At 56.9% G+C, this 20726-nt stretch overlaps 1 protein-coding gene across 1 annotated transcript in view; it reads left to right on the forward strand.

Annotated features, from left to right (window-relative positions):
* Positions 1 to 20726, forward strand: part of LOC144725025 (rho-associated protein kinase 2-like) — a 55427-nt gene that overhangs the window by 32277 nt on the left and 2424 nt on the right. The window contains 21 exon segments of the mRNA XM_078604461.1: positions 373 to 448; positions 1520 to 1531; positions 2085 to 2173; positions 2346 to 2394; positions 2806 to 2941; positions 3559 to 3650; positions 3988 to 4234; positions 4959 to 5065; positions 5822 to 5972; positions 6769 to 6929; positions 7311 to 7495; positions 7944 to 8013; positions 8432 to 8535; positions 9908 to 10094; positions 10693 to 10786; positions 11433 to 11527; positions 11752 to 11940; positions 13302 to 13473; positions 19241 to 19311; positions 19574 to 19662; positions 19988 to 20066. Of these exon segments, the coding sequence (XP_078460587.1) occupies positions 373 to 448; positions 1520 to 1531; positions 2085 to 2173; positions 2346 to 2394; positions 2806 to 2941; positions 3559 to 3650; positions 3988 to 4234; positions 4959 to 5065; positions 5822 to 5972; positions 6769 to 6929; positions 7311 to 7495; positions 7944 to 8013; positions 8432 to 8535; positions 9908 to 10094; positions 10693 to 10786; positions 11433 to 11527; positions 11752 to 11940; positions 13302 to 13473; positions 19241 to 19311; positions 19574 to 19662; positions 19988 to 20066 (2455 nt within the window).

Genomic DNA, 20726 nt, shown 5'->3' on the forward strand with positions numbered 1-20726 from the left:
AAATATTGGCACGAAGACTTGGGCCGGATAAGACAAAATTGGGGATGATGTAAAACTCGCGTCCGTGAGGATGTAGACCACACGTGAGTTTAGCGAGACCGAGCGGGAGTGTAGACGCTAAGCACGCCGTCGGTTTTTATTGCGAGTCAAAGTAATATGATTACTTGTTAAAGTAATCATATTTTTTTAAAGAAGGTAATCGGCTTTTGTCGGCGCCGTGTCAGCCGACCCTAGGTGAGTGAGGAGCAGCGATAGTTAAAGCGGCGCGCGTGTGAAGTTACTTTCACCGTTTAATGCGCAACCCGGATCATCGGGTCGTGTCGCCGGTCGTGTCGGTGGACTTGTCGTTGGTCGTGTCGGCGACGACTGCAGGCTGCTGGAAACCGACGAGGTGGACACACCGTGTGGACGAGGAGGTGGCACAACGACTCGAGGAGGAGACAACCAGGCGAGTGCTCTGCCCTTGTGCCACCCTGTGCTGATGATTGCTGCCGTGCACGATCCCAATTGAGTAAATTGCAGTGTCATTTTTCAGCATGTAGATGTTTTAGCCCACATCAGTTCCGTTGCACGTGTGCGTTTGTTTATCTTTCGGAGGAAACCATGCAGAACAGGGGGGAGAACGTATCAGCTCCACACTCTCACACGCACACACTAACACCTACCAATATTTGCACGATTTGCTACGTACCGTGCGAAAGAAGTTCAACACACGTACGTAGAAATTGCACTCGCTCACATTGCAGGATAGAGGCAGGTCATACAAACCCTCACGCAGCGAAAGTGCCCGAGCCAGAAATCGAACCCAGGCCCGAAACGTGGGGCATGGCGTGGTACAACCCGGACCCTCGTGGGAGATCTGTCCGGTGTTGTCGTCGTCGTTGAGCCGTAGCTGGAACGGGGGGACGGCCTTCGCTTCCGTTGACGGGAACGCCGAGCGACGAGGATGTGATTTCAACAAAAGCGGCGTCGAAACGGACGGGTCTGTCCGGGTCGGCCACCCGCAAAAAATATTTCCCTACACGGCCCACCACGTCCAGTATACCACCCGCTGCGCTGCGAACCCGGTGGCCCGAGTTCGATTCCCGCTCACGGTCAACACCAGTGACCGTTATCTGATCCGCGGCTGCTCCTCTCCTAAGTCGACTCGGCCTCAAATGAGTACCTGGTGCGGGGTGTAAACGTCGCCATTGGGGAGACAAAGGCGGCCAGGCGCGGTGCAGACCACCCACCCCCTCGTGCGCCGTGCCGGCCTTCGTAGGTGCTCGCATAACAGCACTTGGCCCTGCCTCCTGCGCCGCTGACCTTTGCTTGGCATCCGAGATGTGTCGAGGTTGGGCGCGTTCCGCGTGATTTGGTCACGGGCCCGTGACCGACCCACCCGATCGTGACCGACTCGCGACTCGCCACCACCACCACCACCACCTCCGTGCTTCCGTGCCGTCTAATTATTCTTTCTTCCTGCGTTTGTGTTCCGACGCTGCCGACCCCGTCGCCGCCGCCGTCACGTCGCAAGCAGACCAAGGAGCAGGTGAGGGCGGTGCCGTGGCTTTCGTGCCATCGCAGCAGCAACCACCTTGAATCGCCGAGTCACAACCAGAATGTTGATTTTATTTCTTTACGCTGGAGGGACCGATGAGCTATATACACGTGTCCAGTAGGGGCTGGTCACGAAGTTACAACAACAAACGGTACAAAAAACACGATAGGAGTGCAAAGTATAGGAAAGGTAAACACATCACTTGCAAAAAATATTCAAAGAAAACTAAACTACTTATCTTACCAGCTAAAGCCCACTGAGCTATTTACTTATTTCAAAAGAGACCTGGCCACAAATGATAGCTCACCGAAGTGGCTTATCATGTGGACATTTACAGCAGCAAAATACTCAAGAAATTATTTTATTTATTTAGCTAATTTTGCTGAAACACCCACACAGTGTCTCCTCAACTTAGAGGCGCGATCCACCCCTGTCTTCTTCCCCTCCCTCCCTCCCCTCCCTCCCCTCCCCTCCCCTCCCCTCCCCTCTCACCCTCCCCTCTCACCCTCCCTCCCCCCACCATCGTCCATCCTGCATCCACCAGGTGGAGGCCCTGCAGCTGGAAGTTCTCCAGCTGAAGGAGCAGCTGCACGCGGAGATGCAGGCCAAGGATGAGACGGAGCAGAAATTCAGGTGGGGGGGGCGCCTGCTACCAGTGTCTGAGAGTGGTTTGATCGCCCGCGAACATTTGTCCAGGATGAATGAGGTGTTTGTTCCCCCGGCAGAACCAATGGTACTGAACTCTGCCGCCGTCGCTGCTGTGCGAGCGACTATCTCTGCCGCTGCTCTGTGCGCCCGTGTGCAGGTCGACCAACGTGCGCCTGGAGAAACTCATCACCGAGTGGGACACGGAGGTGAGGGGTGGTGGTGGTGGTGGTGGGGGGCGGTTGGGCCACGCACGATCACTTCGTGCGTTCGTGCACGCGCGGGGTGGGTGCGTGCGTGCGCATGTGTGTGCGTGTAGCGGTCTGCGCGGCGCGCGACGAATCCAGCGACCCGAGTCCGATTCACCGCCAACACCGGGTGACCATTATATGAACCAGTCCTGGGACTCTCCTAGGTCGACTCGGCCTCAAATGAGTACCCGGTGCGATGCGTATAAAACATTGCCACGAGGGTGACGAAGGCTGGCCACGTCCCCCTCCCCTCGTGTGCCGCGCCGGCCTCCGTAGGTGCTACTCGCCTTCATACGCGCGACACTTTCCCCAACAGCGTGCTAAGGCTGCACGGGGGGGTGGTGGTGGGGGATCTCCGTCTTTGCGCAGGTGGAGGGGCGCAAGGCCCTGGAGGCGGCTCTGCGCCAGCTGGAGCGGGACAGGGCGCTGCTGCAGCACCGGGCGGCGGACGGGCAGCGCCGTGCAGAGCAGGAGTCGGAGAGGAGGCGCGCCCAGGAGGCCGAAGGTCCGCGAGCGCCACCGCACGCCCCACCGCCACGCCCCACCACCACGCCCCACCGCCACCACACGCCCCACCGCCACCGCCACGCCCCACCGCCGCACTTAGGCAGTCACAGTTGACCTTGACGTTGACCCCAGGAGAAACGGACCAGCGGATGGGCGAGCTGACGGGAGACGCGTGAGAGTCGTGCATTCCGGGCCTAGCAATGAGCGACCCACGAGATAAAATAATAAACACGCAATCTACTGATAATAAAAGGTTTTTTTTTTGGGTTATATTAGCACGGTTGGCTACATATGGTGCGAAATAAGTTCTACATACATACATAGATCGCGTCAATATAAACCCGTCACCACCCGACGCAGCCAATTAGTAAGGTTTGTCACGTAAACTAAACTTGACAATTACTTTCTACTTCAGCACAACGGTGTGTTGGAGAGTAAACCCACAACATCCACAAGTCGAGTACGACGTACTTATGCCGTCTAACCCAAGAAAAGAAAAAAAACTTCACTTAATAGGGAACGGCGGCTGCTGTTTTTGTTCGTCCGTCCGCGGTTGAAGTCTGCGACACTGCTGCTGCTGCTGCTGCTGCTGCTACTGCTGTGCCGTCCTTGCAGTGCTGTCGCTCAAAGAGCAGCTGGAGGAGACTCGCAAGCGGAACCAGAGCTCGCAGGCGTCCAGCGAGAGGGCCGTCCAGCTGCAGAAGCAGGTGGGGTGCTCGCCCTCGCTCACACTCACCCCCCCCATCTCCTCTTGTGACCTCTTGACCTCTCTTGCCCGCCCACCGCTGAAGGAGAGAGGTCTTGTCGCTGCTCAGGGCGGGGGTGGAGAGGTCTGCGTGTCTCCGCGTCCCCGCATGTCCCCATGTAGCTGGAGGAGATGTCGTCCCTGCTCAAGGCGGAGGTTGGAGGGGTTAGCTCGTCTCGGTGTCTCTGTGTAACCGTGTCCCCGTGTCCCCGTGTCCCCGTGTCCCCGTGTCTCCGCGTCCCCGCGTCCCCGCGTCCCCGTGTCTCCGTGTCCCCGCGTCCCCGCACGTCTCCCCGCAGCTGGAGGAGGTGACGTCCCTGCTCAAGGCGGAGGGGGAGGGCTCGGCGCGGCACCGCAAGGCGCAGGCCGACTCGGCGCGCTCGCTCGCCGCCCTGGAGGCCGCGCACTCGGAGCTTCAGGAGAAGGCCCGAGGCCTGGAGGGCATCAAGCTGGCGCTGGAGAAGGAGCGCATCTCGCTGCAGTCGGCGCTGGAGGCCGAGCGGAGGGACCGCACCACCGGGCACGAGGCGTTCACAGAGGCACAAGGTGCGGACGGGCGGCGCCAGCCACTCAATCGCCCAGCCACTCAACCACTCGCCACGCAAACGCCCAACCACTCAACCACTTAGCCACGTAAACGCCCAACCACCCAGCCACTTAACCACCCAGCCACGCAAACGCCCAACCACTCAACCACCCAGCCACTCAACCACTCAACCCACCCAATCACCAAATCACTCAACCACCCAATCACTCAACCGGTCAACCACCCAACAAACCACTCAATAACCAACGACGGCTCCCATCTCTCTTTGCTTTCAAGTCTCCGTGCTGCTCAACCATGTGCCTTCAGTGCCTTCAGTGCTTCATTTATCTCTTGCGTGAGCGGGTGGGTGGGTGAGTGGTTGGGTGGGTGGGTGAGTGGGTGGGTGGGTGAGTGGTTGGGTGGGTGAGTGGGGTTGGGTGGGTGGGTGAGTGAGTGCGTGGGTGAGTGGTTGGGTGGGTGGGTGGGTGAGTGAGTGGGTAGGTGAGTAGGTGGGTGAGTGGGTGGGTGGGTGAGTGGGTGATTGGGTGGATGGGTGAGTGGGTGGATGGGTGGGTGAGTGGGTGAGTGGGTGGGTGGGTGGGTGAGTGGGTGGGTGGGTGAGTGGGTGGGTGGGTCCATGGACAAGAAAATGCCCCAAGAGTTTGTTGTAGGATATTCGGGGAATCTTTCTATCTGTGTACATGCGTGTGTCCATGCGTTTGTGTGTCCGTGTGGTGTCCCCAGGTCGCGTGTCCGCGCTGGAGGAGGAGGCTCGGGGCCTGAAGCTCAGCCTGACGAAGGCCGAGACGGAGAGCCGGCATCTCCAGGAGCGACTCATTGACCTGGAGAAGGTCAGCGCACTCCCCGACCTGCCTCTCATCACCCCCCCCCCGCCTCAACTCTGTCTCTTAACCCTTTTCCACTGGCACACCCGAGCCGTGCCAGCGCGGGGGCCCTCACGGGGCACGGGTGGTTTTCCACTGGCCGTTACCCGTGCCGAGCCGGAACCAGGCCGTGATGCGCTGCTTGCCTCGCAAGACGCCTGTAATCTGGCTCGGGGCCAAGGCAGGGCCAGGGGGCGACACTAATAATGCGTTGAACGAGCGCGCGACGTCTGCGAAGGCATCGTCACGGCAATCGTCTGCACGCGTCTCTCGCTGCCTGCCGTTGCGCGCGACGTCAGCAGCACGGCTCGGATGTGCAGTGGAAAACCAGCATTGGCGCCTCGAGAGCCGTGCCGGGCTAGCTCGGCACGGCTCGGATGTGCAGTGGAAAAATAGATATTTCTGTCAGCCCTCCCCATCTATATCGGCTGTATCTTTGGGGGGATGAGGTGCCCGGGTTGTTCTGGGGGTCGGAGTGCTGAACCAGCCCCACCGACTTGAGACCTGGGTTCAAATCTGCAATTCAGCTCGCTCCACATTAGAACGCGGTTTCATCACGCCGCGCTTAACTCGCGATTCGCAACGTTGCAAGCTCAGCCGTCGCAAACTTCCGCCCCCTGACGCCGGCCAGCCAAATCTGAACGGGGGGGCGATGAGAGACTCGGGGTGAGGGGGCCGCTCTGTAACAACTCGGTGACCCCGTGACCCCTCCTCCCACCGCAGGAGAAGAACGGCGCGGAGATCGAGCTGAGCTACAAGCTGCGCGCCGCCCAGCAGAGCCTGGAGCACGAGGTGGCGGCGCACCGAGCCACGATGGCGCGGCTCGACGACAAGCACACATCCATCGAGGGTGCCAAGTCACAAGCCGTGCGCGGTGAGTGGCGGCGCTCGGTGAGCAGTGGTGAGTGGTGGTGAGTGGTGAGTGGTGAGTGTCTGGGGAGTGGTGAGTGTCTGGGGAGTGGTGAGTGTCTGGTGAGTGGTGAGTGTCTGGTGAGTGGTGAGTGTCTGGGGAGTGGTGAGTGTCTGGTGAGTGGTGAGTAGTGAGTGTCTGGTGAGTGGTGAGTGTCTGGGGAGTGGTGAGTGTCTGGTGAGTGGTGAGTGGTGGTGAGTGTCTGGGGAGTAGTGAGTGTCTGGTGAGTGGTGAGTGGTGGTGAGTGTCTTGGGAGTGGTGAGTGTCTGGAGAGTGCTGATTGGTGAGTGGTGGTGAGTGTCTGGGGAGTGGTGAGTGTCTGGTGAGTGGTGAGTGGTGAGTGTCTGGGGAGTGGTGAGTGTCTGGGGAGTGGTGAGTGGTGGTGAGTGTCTGGGGAGTGGTGAGTGTCTGGTGAGTGGTGAGTGGTGAGTGTCTGGTGATTGGTGAGTGTCTGGGGAGTGGTGAGTGTCTGGGGAGTGGTGAGTGGTGGTGAGTGTCTGGGGAGTGGTGAGTGTCTGGGGAGTGGTGAGTGTCTGGGGAGTGGTGAGTGTCTGGGGAGTGGTGAGTGGTGAGTGGTGGTGAGTGTCTGGGGAGTGGTGAGTGTCTTTTGAGTGGTAAGTGGTGAGTGCTGGTGTTTGGCGAGCGGCGGCACGTGCGGCATGAGCGCACACGAGGGGCCGGGCTCGACCCGCGACGCCCCACGTTGACCGCGACCCCCGTCGGGCCGCGTCACCGCCCTGCGTGCGCTCGTCGCGAGCAGAGACGGAGAAGATGGTGGCGGAGGAGCGGTCGTGGCGCCAGCGCGCCGAGGCGCACGCCGTCGCGCTGGAGAGGCGCCTGCACGAGGCCGAGTGCGACGTGCGACAGGCGCGGCACAAAGCGACGCAGCTCGGCCTCAGCCGGGAGGCGCTGGAGGAGCAGGTGAGCCCCCTCCCCAGCCGGGCCACCCGCCCGCTGACCCACCGACCTAACCACTTGCGCAACCAGCCACGCACCGACCCACCGGCTCACAGACCTAGCCACCCACCCACCGACGCACTGACACTGACCCACCTACCAGACCACCCACCCACCGACCAACCGACCCACCCACCCACCGACCCAACCACCCACCCACCCAACGACCCACCAAACCACTGATCCACCCACCCACCCAACCACCCACCCACCCAACGACCCACCCACCCACCGACCCAACCACCCACCCAACCACCCACCCACCCAACGACCCACCAAACCACTGACCCACCCACCGACCCCCCCCCCCCGTCTCTCCCCCCTCACCCCCGGCCGCCCCCCCAGGTGAAGACGCTGTCGCTGAAGGTGGAGCAGGAGGCGCAGCGGAGGCAGCTGACGCAGGGCGACCTGAAGCAGCAGGCGCAGCAGGCGACGGCGCTGCGCACGAGCGAGAAGCAGCTGAAGCAGGAGATGAACGCGCTGCAGGAAGCGCGCATCGCTCTGGAGAAGCAGCTCGCTCACATGCGCAGGTGCATCACTCACGCACGAGCGTGGCGATGGTGACAGTGATGATGATTTGATGACGATGATGTGACGATGATGTGATGATGATGACGACAATGATTTGATGATGATGACAACGATGATGATGTGATGATGGTGATGATGATGACGATGATTTGATGATGATGACAACGAGGATGATGTGATGATGGTGATGATGACGACCACGATGATTTGATGATGATGACAACGAGGATGATGAGATGATGGTGATGATGATGACGATGATGTGATGATGACAACGAGGATGATGTGATGATGGTGATGCTGATGACAATGATGTGATGATGACGACGATGATGGTGATAACGACGACGATATGATGACGACGATAATGTGGTGATGTGACGATTGTGACGCTGATGTGATGATGACGACGCAACGATGACTGTGTCCGTCCGTGCGCGTGCGCAGGGAGAAGCAGGACAACGAGGGGCAGATGCGGGAGCTGCAGGAGCAGCTGGAGGCTGAGCACTACTTCTCCGTGAGTCGCCGCCGCCACAAAGCTTTAAGCGTCCGGGTTCGATTCCCTTTCGGGTTTTATTTTTGTATTTTGTTGTTGTATTATCAGTGGTGCTGAGCACAGGGCCCAGCAACAAGCAGCACCTTTGAAGTTGCAGTAGAGAAGCGTTTCTTGAATTGAGCCGGGTTGTTGTTGTTGTTGTGAGACCTCGGGGGGGGGGGGGGGACGGGGGAGTTCCACCGATCTGCGACAACATACACCCGGGCGGCCAGAGGCTGCCGGGAACTTGGCTTGAACTTTAACCCCCCCCCCCCCCCCCGGGTGACCTCCGGTTATTCCGCAAATGAACTCGCCCACCATCACCCCGTTCGCCGCGAGCGCCGTCGAGGGTCTGACCGGCCGCTGTCCGTCCGCTCTCCGCCCTCCTGTGGGCACGCAGACGCTGTACAAGACGCAGGTGCGGGAGCTGAAGGAGGATGCCGAGGAGAGGCTGAGAGCGTGCAAGGAGCTCCAGACGCAGGAGCAGGAGCTGCGCGACGAGCGGTGAGACTCGAACTTCACCGTGAACCTCACCGTCACCGTGAAACTCACCGTCACCGTGACCCTCACCGTGAACCTCACCGTCACCGTGACCCTCACCGTCACCGTGAAACTCACCGTCACCGTGAAACTCACCGTCACCGTGACCCTCACCGTCACCGTGAACCTCACCCCGGGGATCCGTTCCTCGCTGAAGTATTCTCCGGTTTTGCTGGGCGAGTGCGGAGCAAGGGTGGTACGTGACACGTGACTCGTAGCCAGCCACAGCGAGAGAGGTGTATGCTGGACGTGGTGTGCCGGGGTGCGCGGGAATATTTCCTGGGTCGCCCGACACCGGACAGACCCGGCCGGAGGTTGAGCGCTTTGCCGTTACGTCCGCAAGCACGTTGCTCGCACTGCAACGTCGCCATCAACACCGTCACTCGCACCATTTCACCACCATCGCCATGCCTCACTTCACGCCAACAGTTTTAGTTTTTGCTTTAATTGGAGGCTCTCTTTGTGGACTGGCTGGACAGCTTGTTTTGTACAACTTTTCTGCTTTTTGTATTGTTGTTATTCATAATTAACCTTAACTTTCGATTTAAAGCTTTCGTGACTGCAGGGATTCATCTTCTTGGTTATTTCGGTAAAGTCACGTAGAAGGGAAATAATAAAATATTAAAAATCAACATAATAAAATAATTCTCACCTTAACTTTACAGTTCGATACGCGACTTGTCGCTTGAAACTGCATTTAGGCATCGCCAGGTCAGGACCCAGGAAGTCGGAACCACCGCGTCACCTGACCCAGCTTCTTTCAGTCGGTGTCATGACCTCCCAGGAACAAGCAATCAGATTGAATCCTGATGTTAACCGTTGGAATTTAATGTATGACGATGTTATTCTAGTTCTATGTATGTACGTAGGTTGAACTTCTTTCGCACCGTACGTAGCCCACCGCGCTAATTGGAGATGCGGGGGAAGGCCAACAAAATAAAACACAAAAATTAACCCGTAAAAACAAAGTTTTTCACTATAAATCCTTTATATGCATGGCATCGGTTTTATTTTATTATTCATTTCTGTTTTTGTTGAGTAAGGGTTTTATTTTTATCACATTGGTATTTTAAATAAAATATGACATTTTTTTTCGTAAAAAGTGGAAATTTTTGGAAAAAAATTTTCACGAAAATAAATTGTCACGCACAACGAGTCTGTGTGCAAAATGTCAGCTCGATTGGATCACGGGAAGTGGGTTAAAAAACGACCGAAAGATTTGCACGGTCGTAAGCGCGCAAGCAAGCAAGCAAGTGAACTTAATATAAAGGATTTTAAAAAGCAGTTTTGTGTTGATTGTTGCTGTTTGTTGTTTTGTCGGTGGCGGCGGTGGCAGGGACTCTCTGGCGGCTCAGCTGGAGCTGACGCTGACCAAGGCGGACTCGGAGCAGCTGGCGCGCTCCATCGCGGAGGAGCAGTACTCGGACCTGGAGAAGGAGAAGACCATGAAGGAGCTGGAGTTGAAGGAGCTGGTGACGCGGCACCGCACCGACACCGGGGACCTTGAGGCACAGCGCTCCGCCGTGAGTCGAACGCACGCACGGTGATACACACGCACGGTGATACACACGCACAGTGACACGCACGGTGACACGTACGCACAGTGACACACCCACGCACACACATGCGATTCCCGCTCACAATTGGTACCAGTGACAATTATCTGAATCGGTCCTGGGCCTGCCCTAGGTCTACTCAGCCTCAAATGAGTACCTTATGCGGTGTGTAAACATCGCCAACCGGGGAGACAAAGGCGGCCGGGCGTGGTGCTGGCCACCCACCCCCTAGTGTGCTGTGCCAGCCTTCTTAGGAACCTGCTAACAGCACTTGCCCCAACAGTCTGTTAAGGCTACACGGGGGATCTTTGTGTACAAAAACACACGTTGATGGAGTTGGCCCAACATTTCAATATCGGACCGCAGAACTTGGGTAATTATTGGTGACGATTCTGGGATGGCTGCCACTAGGAAGGTGCCCTTCAAATAATTGAAGACGAGATGCGGTGCAAGGCGCTTTGAGTTGTCGATGCATTTAAGCAAACACCGTATAAATGAAGAAGATGATTATTAATTAATTTTAATGTTATAAGCGATATCGATGACCCCTGTGGCTGCTCTGTAGCTCGCAGAGGCCAACAAGAAGCTGACGGACGACATCGCTGCTCTGACGGCCGAGAAGGAGGAACTGACGCAGAAGTTCACCGCGATGCAAGAAGGTGGGCACCTCACTGCAGAAAAAACTTCGCTTGCACGCACACACGCACACACGCTCGCACGCACGCACGCACGCACACACGCACACACGCTCGCACGCACGCACACACGCATACACGCTCGCACGCACACACGCACGCAAGCGACCCTTAGCCGGCCTGCGATGGTGGCAACCACGCTGCACATGACTGCTGCGATCCAGCGTTGTGGAGACAGCAGCGAGGGGTTGGCGGATCGCCGCACACACACACACGGGTGTTCTGAAACTCCCCTTCTTCCAGTGGGAGTCGAGAAGGGGCCCGCTACCCTGGCTCGCCAGGAGAAGGCGGTATAGGGTGTTGCCCCCTCGCACGAGTGGGGTTTTGTCTGGGTGCTCCGGTAAAAAATGCTCATGAATTCACCGATAACACCTTAATATGTAGAGGACCGCAGCGCTTGGGCATTTGTTGGCGCCGGCTCAGCGCGTGGCTGTCGTGTGCGTACCATGTGCGTCATGTGTGTGTCATGCATGTGTCGGTATGCGCCATGTTAGCACCTCCGATTCGCACGGTTAGCTACTTACGGCGCGAAAAAAGTTCAACATACATTCATACGTACACGTGTATCATTGCGCGTCATGCATGTGTCACGTATGTGTGTGGCAAGCAGAGCTCGACAGCCTGAAGAAGGAGCATGCGACTCTGTCCATCGTCAAGGCTCAGGTGGAGAAGCAGCTGCAGGTGGAGAAAACGCTCAAGACTCAGGTGCGCTGGCGTGCGTGTGCGCGCACGCCTATGCGTCCGTGTGTTCATGCGTTTGCGTGTTTGCGTGTCCATGCGTGTGCGTGCACTGACTCGCATAGTTCCCCGTAGACTTATGTAGAAACCTATGGACGTGCACAGGGACCCGTAGACTCTCATAGGGACCTACAGACTGACGTTGGGCCCTGTCGTACCGTTGGATGCGTGCGTGCGGGCGCGCCCGGCAGGCCGTGAACAAGCTGGCGGAGGTGATGAACCGCAAGGACATGAAGATGGACCGACGTCAGGCGAGCGCCACCGACCTGAAGCGCAAGGAAAAGGAAAACCGCAAGCTGCAGCTGGAGCTGAACCAGGAGCGCGACAAGTACGGGCAGATGGAGGCCAAGTACCAGCGCGAGGTCAACGACATGCAGAACGTGGGTCTTTCTCCGCATCCGCCTGTGTGTGGTGTGTGTGTGTGTGGTGTGTGCGTGTGGTGTGTGTGTGGTGTGTGTGTGGTGTGTGTGTGTGGTGTGTGTGTGTTGTGATTGTGTGTGGTGTGTGTGTTGTGATTGTGTGTGGTGAGGTGTGTGTGTGTGGTGTGTGTGTGTGTGGTGTGTGTGTGTGGTGTGTGTGTGGTGTGTGTGTGTGGTGTGTGTGCGTGTGTGTGTGTGGTGTGTGTGCGTGTGTGTGTGTGTGGTGTGTGTGTGTGTGGTGTGTGTGTGTGTGGTGTGTGTGTAGTGTGTGTGTGTGTGGTGTGTGGGTAGTGTGTGTGTGTGGTGTGTGGGTAGTGTGTGTCTGTGTGGTGTGTGTGTGGTGTGTGTGTGTGGTGTGTGTGTGTGGTGTGTGTGCGTGTGTGTGTGTGTGGTGTGTGTGTGTGGTGTGTGTGCGCGTGCCGGTCGTCGTCGCTGCGGTGGCTTGATGGCAAATTTGTGGGAGGCTCGGACGTTTTGGAACCCCTTCCCACCTCCACCACCTCCACCACCGGATTCCTCCTGCAGTATAAATAGAGATTCTGATTGTGATCATGCCCTAATGTTGGCCGAGTCTCTCTCGCTGTCGCCTTGAAAGCAGCAATGTTTTTTTTCTATGTTTCCCCAATTCTATGCCGATCGAAGTCGCATGGTCACGATGTCGAGGAATCACATTCGGAATGGTGTTCGAGAACGGTCCGCGGAGGCGGATATCACAGAGCTCCCTCCGAGAACCCTGCAAGTGACCTCCGGTCAATGCAGTAGAGGGCAGCACTAAGCCGCCCTGCCACAGGGAGTCACTTCCATGGCATTTGAGTCAAACCGAGATTTCGAATTCTCAGCGCTGGAATTGAAGCCGGTGCGGTGAGTAAACATCGCCGCTCGGCAAAGGCGGCTGCTGGCCACGCCCACTGCCTCGTGCGCCGTTCCGACCTTCGTAGGTGTTTGCTGACAGCACTTGCCCCATCCGTCTGTTAAGGTTTGCCGGGGGATCTTTGATGTGGAAGTCTGTGAGTCTCTCTGCATGCCTGCGGATGTCAAGCATTGAGGGGCCAGGGAGAGACCGTCAACCCCACTACCCTTGAGTACCCCGTTTAATAATCCCAGGCCCGTGGCTGGATTCGAACCCAGGATCTCAGTGGTAACCAGCTCAACCATCTGACCTCTGAGCCACCCGGCCGCAGTGAGCTATCAGTTGACCCCACGACGGCGATGATTGCGAGGATGGCGATGATTGCGATGATGGCGATTCGTGATGTTTGACCGGTGCCCCCCCCCCCACTCCCCACGTGCCCCCCCCCCCCATGGCATGCTGCCCTGCACAGCAAATGCTGGAGGAGAGCCAGAAGGTGCTGGAGCTGCAGATGGCTCTGGACAGCCGCGACAGCGACATGGAGCAGCTGCGCGCCGCCCAGCACAGCGCTGGCACGGACGCCACCGGGGCGCTGGTGCCGCACGCCGACCCCGCGTGGACGCTTGTGCACGGCCTCGCCGACGGTGAGGGGCCTTGGGGGGGTCGCATGCGCCACCACGCCTCATCGTCGTCATCGTCGTCAACATCATCATCGTCGTCAACGTCGTCATCGTTGTCAACGTCGCCCTCCATCATCCTGCTCATCTCTCCTCCTTTAGCTCCCCCTCGCCATCCTCCTTCTCCCTGCTCATCCTCCACCATAGAATCCTCCTTCTCATTATCATCATCGCCCTCCCCCTGGCCGGGGTGGGGGGCGGAGTGCGGGAGGGGGGGTCGGGGCGTTGGGGGCATCGTTCTGCATCGCTTGCAATATCATCACGAACTCGATTCTGCACCAACTCCACCTGGGCTTCTCAACTCCAGTCCCTCGTCGCGACCTTGTCGTGATTTCCGATCGTACGTTGGCACGCGCCAATCAGGCCCCAGTGCTGTGGGTTAGAGGCAGGCACGTGCAGCGTAGCCACCGCCGCTCGGCTGCACGCAGCTGACGAGCGGTGGTCGTGGGACGCCGTATGGTCGAGAGGGCCGGAGCTGAGCATATAACAATAATCATAATTCTAGATTTTAAGCTTTCGTGACTGCAAGGATTTATACTCTGGTTTTTTCGGTCAAGTCACGTAGGTAAAAAATAAAATTAAATAAGTGAAAACAACTAAATTAAATCTTCAGGTGGAAGACGTAAGCTTGTGTTGCCTCTGAAACGTCGTGATTAAATTTAGTTGTTTTCATTTATTTTATTTTAACCTACGTGACTTTACCGAAAAATACCAAAGAGTAATAATCATCATTTTCAGACCTGCACCTCCAATTAGCACGGTCGCGAAAGAAGTTCAACAAACATACATGACCAGTTTCGGCTTCATGGGTTCTCATCGGCATTGTCTCAGGCCTGTTAAACAAACATCGCTGGATTTTTCGGTATTCGTTTGACAAAGCCAGAGGGCTTCCATGAACACTTTCCCCCGGAAACTGAAGCCGCCCTCGATTTTCTCGTTTGCCCACTTTTATTTCATTCCTAATTTTTCTGCTCGTTTAACAACCAAAAGGACTCCTGCTGCTGCTGCTGCTGCTGTCTCGCTGTCTTCAGCTGCCATTTAAGATTAAACATTTTCGTCCCCGTGACCCTGTGTGTGTGTGTGCTGGGAATTGATCACACACAGAGACACGCACAGTTGATCTCTAGATTATGCAAAAGAATCACTTGAGCTGAATGTGTACCCCCTTCTTTCACACGTGGATATATCGAAATATAACATTTCTCAGCCCTCGCTCGCTCCACCACTGCATGAAAAGCCTCCCCACGTCGTCTTGATCTTGGGTGGTTGTTTGACCATACTTCACCACCTGTGCGGGCGGGTGAATAACAAGAAGACTACGGGGACCGGTTTCAGACATCACTCGCCACCGATGTTAACCGTGACCAGGAGTAAATACTGGAGGTGTCGGCTGGGTTCATGGCGCAGTGCGCTAACCACTGCACCACCACTCTACCCGCAGCTAGCCGCTAACGGTATTCCGCGTTGACCCACACGTTGCGTGCAGGGGGAAAATCCCGCCGCCGGCTTCTGGCTAACTCCGGCATTATCTGGTCCCTTATCTCCTCTGCCTCTTCCTCCTCCTTATCATCTCAACCACCCAGTTACCCCCCACACCGCCCTTCCTCCCTCTCACCTTCACCACTCGCCCAGTGGCTGGGAAAGCTTTGGGCAATGTTTGTTTGGTGGAGTCGGAGACGACTCGGGTCCAGTGCCGCCACCACCACCACCTCTGTTGCCTTGCAGAGAGAGAGAGCCCTCTTGAAATATTTACTGAAGGATTTGAAAAGGCCCTGCCGTCTGATAAGCGATAACATTGTGCTTCCTCGTCTGCCTGTTCTTCTCTCTTAAGTGGCGTTTATTGACACAGGCTTTTCACAAAACCTCGGCACGTTGACATAATTTCTAATAACAATAAATTATAGTCCTTTGTCAATCAACTGCTGGATGAAGGCCCCCCCCTCCCGTGCCATGTCAGTAGTAGGGTTGTGGGTTGTTCGACCACAACCACATAGGCATGAGGTTAGTACTCTGATGGCCACCCATTCAAGTACGAACCAGGCTCTCAAGCCCGCTTAGCTTTTTGCTATCTGATGAGATCGGAGACCTTCTGAGTGCAACTTTGTTCTGCTCTGCGATGGCCTAGTGCAGGCTGAGTGCTGCGAGATACCAGCAGTGGAAAGCGGACATCGCAGAACCGCTTCTGAAATCTCTTCGAGTGACCTCTCGTTCACCGAGAGTGACGTCTGTCGCTATGGCGGTCGGTCCGATCATTCTCAAGTGTTTGAATTTAGCAACATTGGGGTGCAGCCTGCGGCGACTGGGCTGAGACCATCAACTCGCTGCACTTGAGAATCCGCTTTCATCACGGGCAGCGGTTAACACCGGCGATCCGAACCGAGGATCTCAGTGGTGGGAGAGCGGCGCACTGAACCCTCAGAGCCACCCGGGTCTTCCGTCTGTCAGAAGCAGGAGTACGTACGTGGGTGCGTGCGCACGTACGTCGTGTGTGTATGTGTACAGCCGTCTGTCCGTGATGCTATTGTCAGCAGCAACAGCACTTGCAACTGAGACCGAGTCAGACGAGTCGTCAAAAAGACAAAAAAGACAAAGCTCCCCCGTATAGCCTCAGCAGACTGTTGGGGCAAGTGTTGTTAGCGAGCACCTATAAAGGCCGGCACGGCACACGAGGGGGCGGGTGGCTAACACCACGCCCGGCCGCCTTTGTCCTCCTAGCGGCAATGTTTACACATTGCACCAGGTACTCATTTGAGGCTGAGTCGACCTAGGGGAGGCCCTTGACCGGTTCAAATAATCGTCACTGGTGTTGGCCGTGAGCGGGAATCGAACCCAGGTCTTCAGGTTCGTTGCGCAGCGTAGCGTTAACCGCTGCACCACCGCTCCCCACAAGACATCACACACACACACGTGCACGCGCGTGCACGTGTGTAAATATACACCCCTTCAGTGTTTAAAAAGACACGTGGCACGAAGAAGACAAATATTTAGGCCTTGGTGCACAATGGGGAAAACTGTTGGTCCCGCACAAAGCAAGAAGCGTGGCGGGTCGTCTATCCACTGTCATCATCTACCAGCCATGATCAGTCCGCTGCTGTATGACATCCTTCCCAGGCCATCAACGTCCTTCACAATCCTGCAATGCAGCGATTCACCTGGCACCGGCACACGACCCCCATTTCATCGCTCCATCTCTCGGGTGGACGTACACTCTCCTCTCGGGCGAGTAGCCTCTTAGGGCTGCCGTTCCGTCGTTTAGTCTCGGGCCACTGGTCATCGTCGGCCGTCTCGCGACCCACCGGCCTTCTCGCGACACGCACTGTCCAAGGCCGCTGAACTTTTCTTAGCAGTCGAATGTGCCGTCCCCTGGCCTGCGTGCGTTCTCCCATGCACGTGCTCCTCTTCCTGTCTCTGTGTCATTCCCAGCATGCACCTCTCCGTGCTGCTTTGCATGGAGAGGTGAACGCTTCGGTGGCAGCTTTTGTGTTCCCCTCGCGAAGGTCGGCGCTTCCGATTCGTGCGACTTCCAGCGGACGGTATCCACCGACCCGATTGTTCCATGGATACAGCTGCTCAACCTGAGCTATAAACGCTCCGATACTCGTATTGTCTTTGTGTTGTTCGCCTCTTGGCGTTCTCTGGTCTGACACAGGTGAGGCAAGGCCATAAAGAAGGCTGCTGTCTCTGGTGTAGGCCAATCATTTTAAAAGACAATGCAAATATTACCAGAGCCACATGTTTACATGCATGCTCACCACAAGTATGTGTGGTTAATGCAGAGTTGAGTCCTTGCTAAAAGGTTTTTGTTTGGTGTTTGAACGTCTTAACACAACTCCTGTTTCATTGCCAGATAGGGCAGAGACTATTCTTATTTTTCATACTACCCACTCGTGTTGCCACATCACATCCTGTGTCTGCGGCGTCAGAGCCCTCCCTGCCCCGCTGCTGTAATTCGTTCTCCGCTTGATCTGGTCTGCTGAACGGTTGACCCGCCCGCTCGCCCACTCGCTCGTTTCGTTTGAGATGCTTTGTGACGCATAATGCAGCTGCATGTTCTTCACTCTTTATACATCGGCTCAATCAAGCGATATTACGATTCATAATTAATGTGTTTTTGGTCATGTCATTGCCACTTTTTTTTAATACTTTAACCCTAAACCACCCAATATACGGCCAATGTTGAAGAGCAAGCAACAATTTTTGCACTTTCATCATAAAATTATTCCGAAGTATCGGATTTTATTGTAAGTCCAGGAGTCCGATGAACTGAATTAATATAATTATTTTATCAACAATTACCGCGTAGACTCGCAGGGCGTCCGAATGCGGGCGCGTCTCAGGACGGTGGACGGAGCCAGTGGGGCATACCCAGGGATATGGAACAGAGGTCTATAATTTGATTCCGAGCGACCTTATCGTCTTTTTGTGTTTAATATTCCTTTCAAAAATACGGGTTTCAACGCTTCACGCCAATACCCCCCCCCCCCCAAGTGCTCCACTCTTCAAACAAGTTGCCAAACTCGTACTCCTGGATGCACGCTGCCTCCCAGACTCGCTCTCACGCTGCGTTCACAATGGCCAGCGTTGTCCTCGTGATTTATTAGTCAGGTAGGGCGGCCGGCTGCCACAGGACAGGATCGTGGCAGGGGTGGCGGGCGCGCTGGTGGCGGGCGACCCGCTGGAATTTGCCGTGCGTGGGAGTAGCGTGGCGGCGGCTGTGCGCTGTTGACTCTATGGCTGCCTGTGGCCTCTGTGGTTTTTTTGCAGATGACCTATCCCACACATGTCTATCCAGCAACACACCTACCCGCCTAGCCAAGCTATCCACCCACCTATACACGTACCCACCTACCCACCCAGCAAACTACCCACCTACCTGCCCAGAAAACTACCCACGTACCCACCTACCTACCCAGCAAACTACTCACCTACCTGCCCTGAAAACTACCCACCTACACACCCAGCAAACTACCCACCTACCTGCTCAGAAAACTACCCACCAATCCACCCAGCAAACTACCCACCGATCCACCCAGAAACCTGCGTACAGTGCTGCTGCGCACCTTCTTTGTGTGCCGCTAAATCCATCTCTGCATCGTAACCAACTTATTTTCTTTTGCTCCATCTGTACTTGTAATTGTGTTTTCTGTAGAAATGCATTCGCCCCCCCCCCTCCCCGATTCCTGTGTATACATGGGCATGTTTGTCGGGGAGACGCTCTATAACATTTAAAGTTGTTGTGCTTGTAAGCCGATGGAAGTTTACCAGAGCTAGAGAGAAAGATCTGCGTTGAACGCAGTCGATACGAGGCCACGGGGTCGGTGAACGAGGACGTTGGATGGAAGGACGGAGGGGGAAGGGGACGAGTGGTAGGCAGAGGATCGGGACGCTGGAGGAGCTGAAGTGGGGTGGAGGGGGCGTTTGTGGATGGAGACCTGCCCGTTCAGACGGAGCGCCAGAGTCGACGCTCTTGCGACTCTGTAAAAAACACGCGGCTTCGTTGAATTCCCCCCCCCCCAAAATAACGTTGCCTTCATCACCCTCTGGGCTTTCCACATCCGATGTCTTCCCTATCGTTGTGGTCAGCAGCAGGACAATGATGCGTCTGTACGACGATGCCCCGGTTTCACCTTTCTTTGAAATCGTCAGCGCAGGCGAGCCGTTATTGCCACCCCTGACTCTCCATGCCGTACCCTCCCCCCCGTGTCCCCAACCCTTGACGACCTCTGCCCTCCAGACTCGCGCCTCGAAGGGTGGCTTTCGCTGCCAAACAAGAGCAACATCAAGCGCTACGGCTGGAAGAAGCAGGTGACCGCCGTTTACGCCACGCGCCGCTCACACGGCATGCAACCCCGGTGACGGTGGAGACGACCGCCATTGTCTCCCTTGTGATGACCGCGTCCGCGTGTCTGCGAGCGATATCCGCGCGTCAGAATCCTTGCGTCTGCACGCGCATTTTGTGCTTCTGCGCAACCGTTTGGGCCTCTGCGCCCGTGCGTGCGTGTCGCCGTGCGTCCCCCCAGACCCCCGACCCCGCCGCGCGTCACCCCACCGTTTGTCTCCGCCGCAGTTTGTGGTGGTCAGCAGCAAGAAGATCCTCTTCTACAACGACGAGCAGGACCGAGTCCACGCCAGTCCCAGCATGGTGATCGACCTCGAGTGAGTCGCTCGCAGACTTCCATCCTCGCTCCCTGACCTCGCTCGGCAACGCCGCTCCGATAATAAACACAAGCACGAGTTTCAGCTTTGATCGCGAGCGCGCCCTCACAACACGTTTGAAAGGGGGCACCCCCAGTGGCAGCTGTCCCTGTGAGGCGCGAGGTGGACTCGGCACCTGAAGCGGGAGCTGAACTCGCTCGACCGCCGGGCCACGGGACACGTTTGCGTAATTCCCATTGTGCATTGCTGGTGGTGAGCGCTGAGTGCCGATCGGGCATTGCGTGCGCTCGTGTGATCGTGTCTGTGCGTGCGTGTGCGTCCACAGCAAACTGTTCCACGTGAGGGCGGTCACGCAAGGAGACGTTTACAGGGCCGACGCCAAGGACATCCCGCAGATATTTCAGGTGGTGGTCGTGATGCTGTTGCGCTTTGCCTCTTCGTAAACATTTTGCTCCACCACGTCTTTGGAAAAACCCACGGGCATCATCCTCATCATAATCAGTCATCATCAATCCACTGCTGGATGAAGGCCCTCCTATTGCCAGTACCGGCGTTCACAGAGTGGTACGTTGCAGGTTGTGCTTCACACCGCCGAGAGAGGCAACACCAAGACGGTCGATATCACCACCTCGCTCTCCCCTCGCTCTCCCCTCCCCCTACCTCCCTCTCCCCTCCCTCTCCCCCCCCTCTCCCCCCCTCTCCCCCCCTCTCCACTCCCTCTCCCCTCGCTCTCCCCTCCCTCTCCCCTCGCTCTCCCCCTCCCCCTACCTCCCTCTCCCCTCCATCTCCCCCCCCTTCTCCCCCCCTCTCCCCCCCTCTCCTCTCGCTCTCCCCTCGCTCTCCCCCCCCTCTCCCCTCCCTCTCCACTCCCTCTCCCCTCGCTCTCCCCCCCTCTCCCCTCCCTCTCCACTCCCTCTCCCCTCGCTCTCCCCCTCCCCCTACCTCCCTCTCCCCCCCCCTCTCCCCCCCCTCTCCCCCCCTCTCCTCTCGCTCTCCCCCTCGCTCTCCCCCACCTCTCCCCTCCCTCTCCACTCCCTCTCCCCTCTCTCTCCACTCCCTCTCCC

Source organism: Lampetra planeri, chromosome 22, assembly GCF_965212315.1.
Source record: "Lampetra planeri chromosome 22, kcLamPlan1.2.h2, whole genome shotgun sequence".
Taxonomy (NCBI): Eukaryota; Metazoa; Chordata; class Hyperoartia; order Petromyzontiformes; family Petromyzontidae; genus Lampetra; species Lampetra planeri.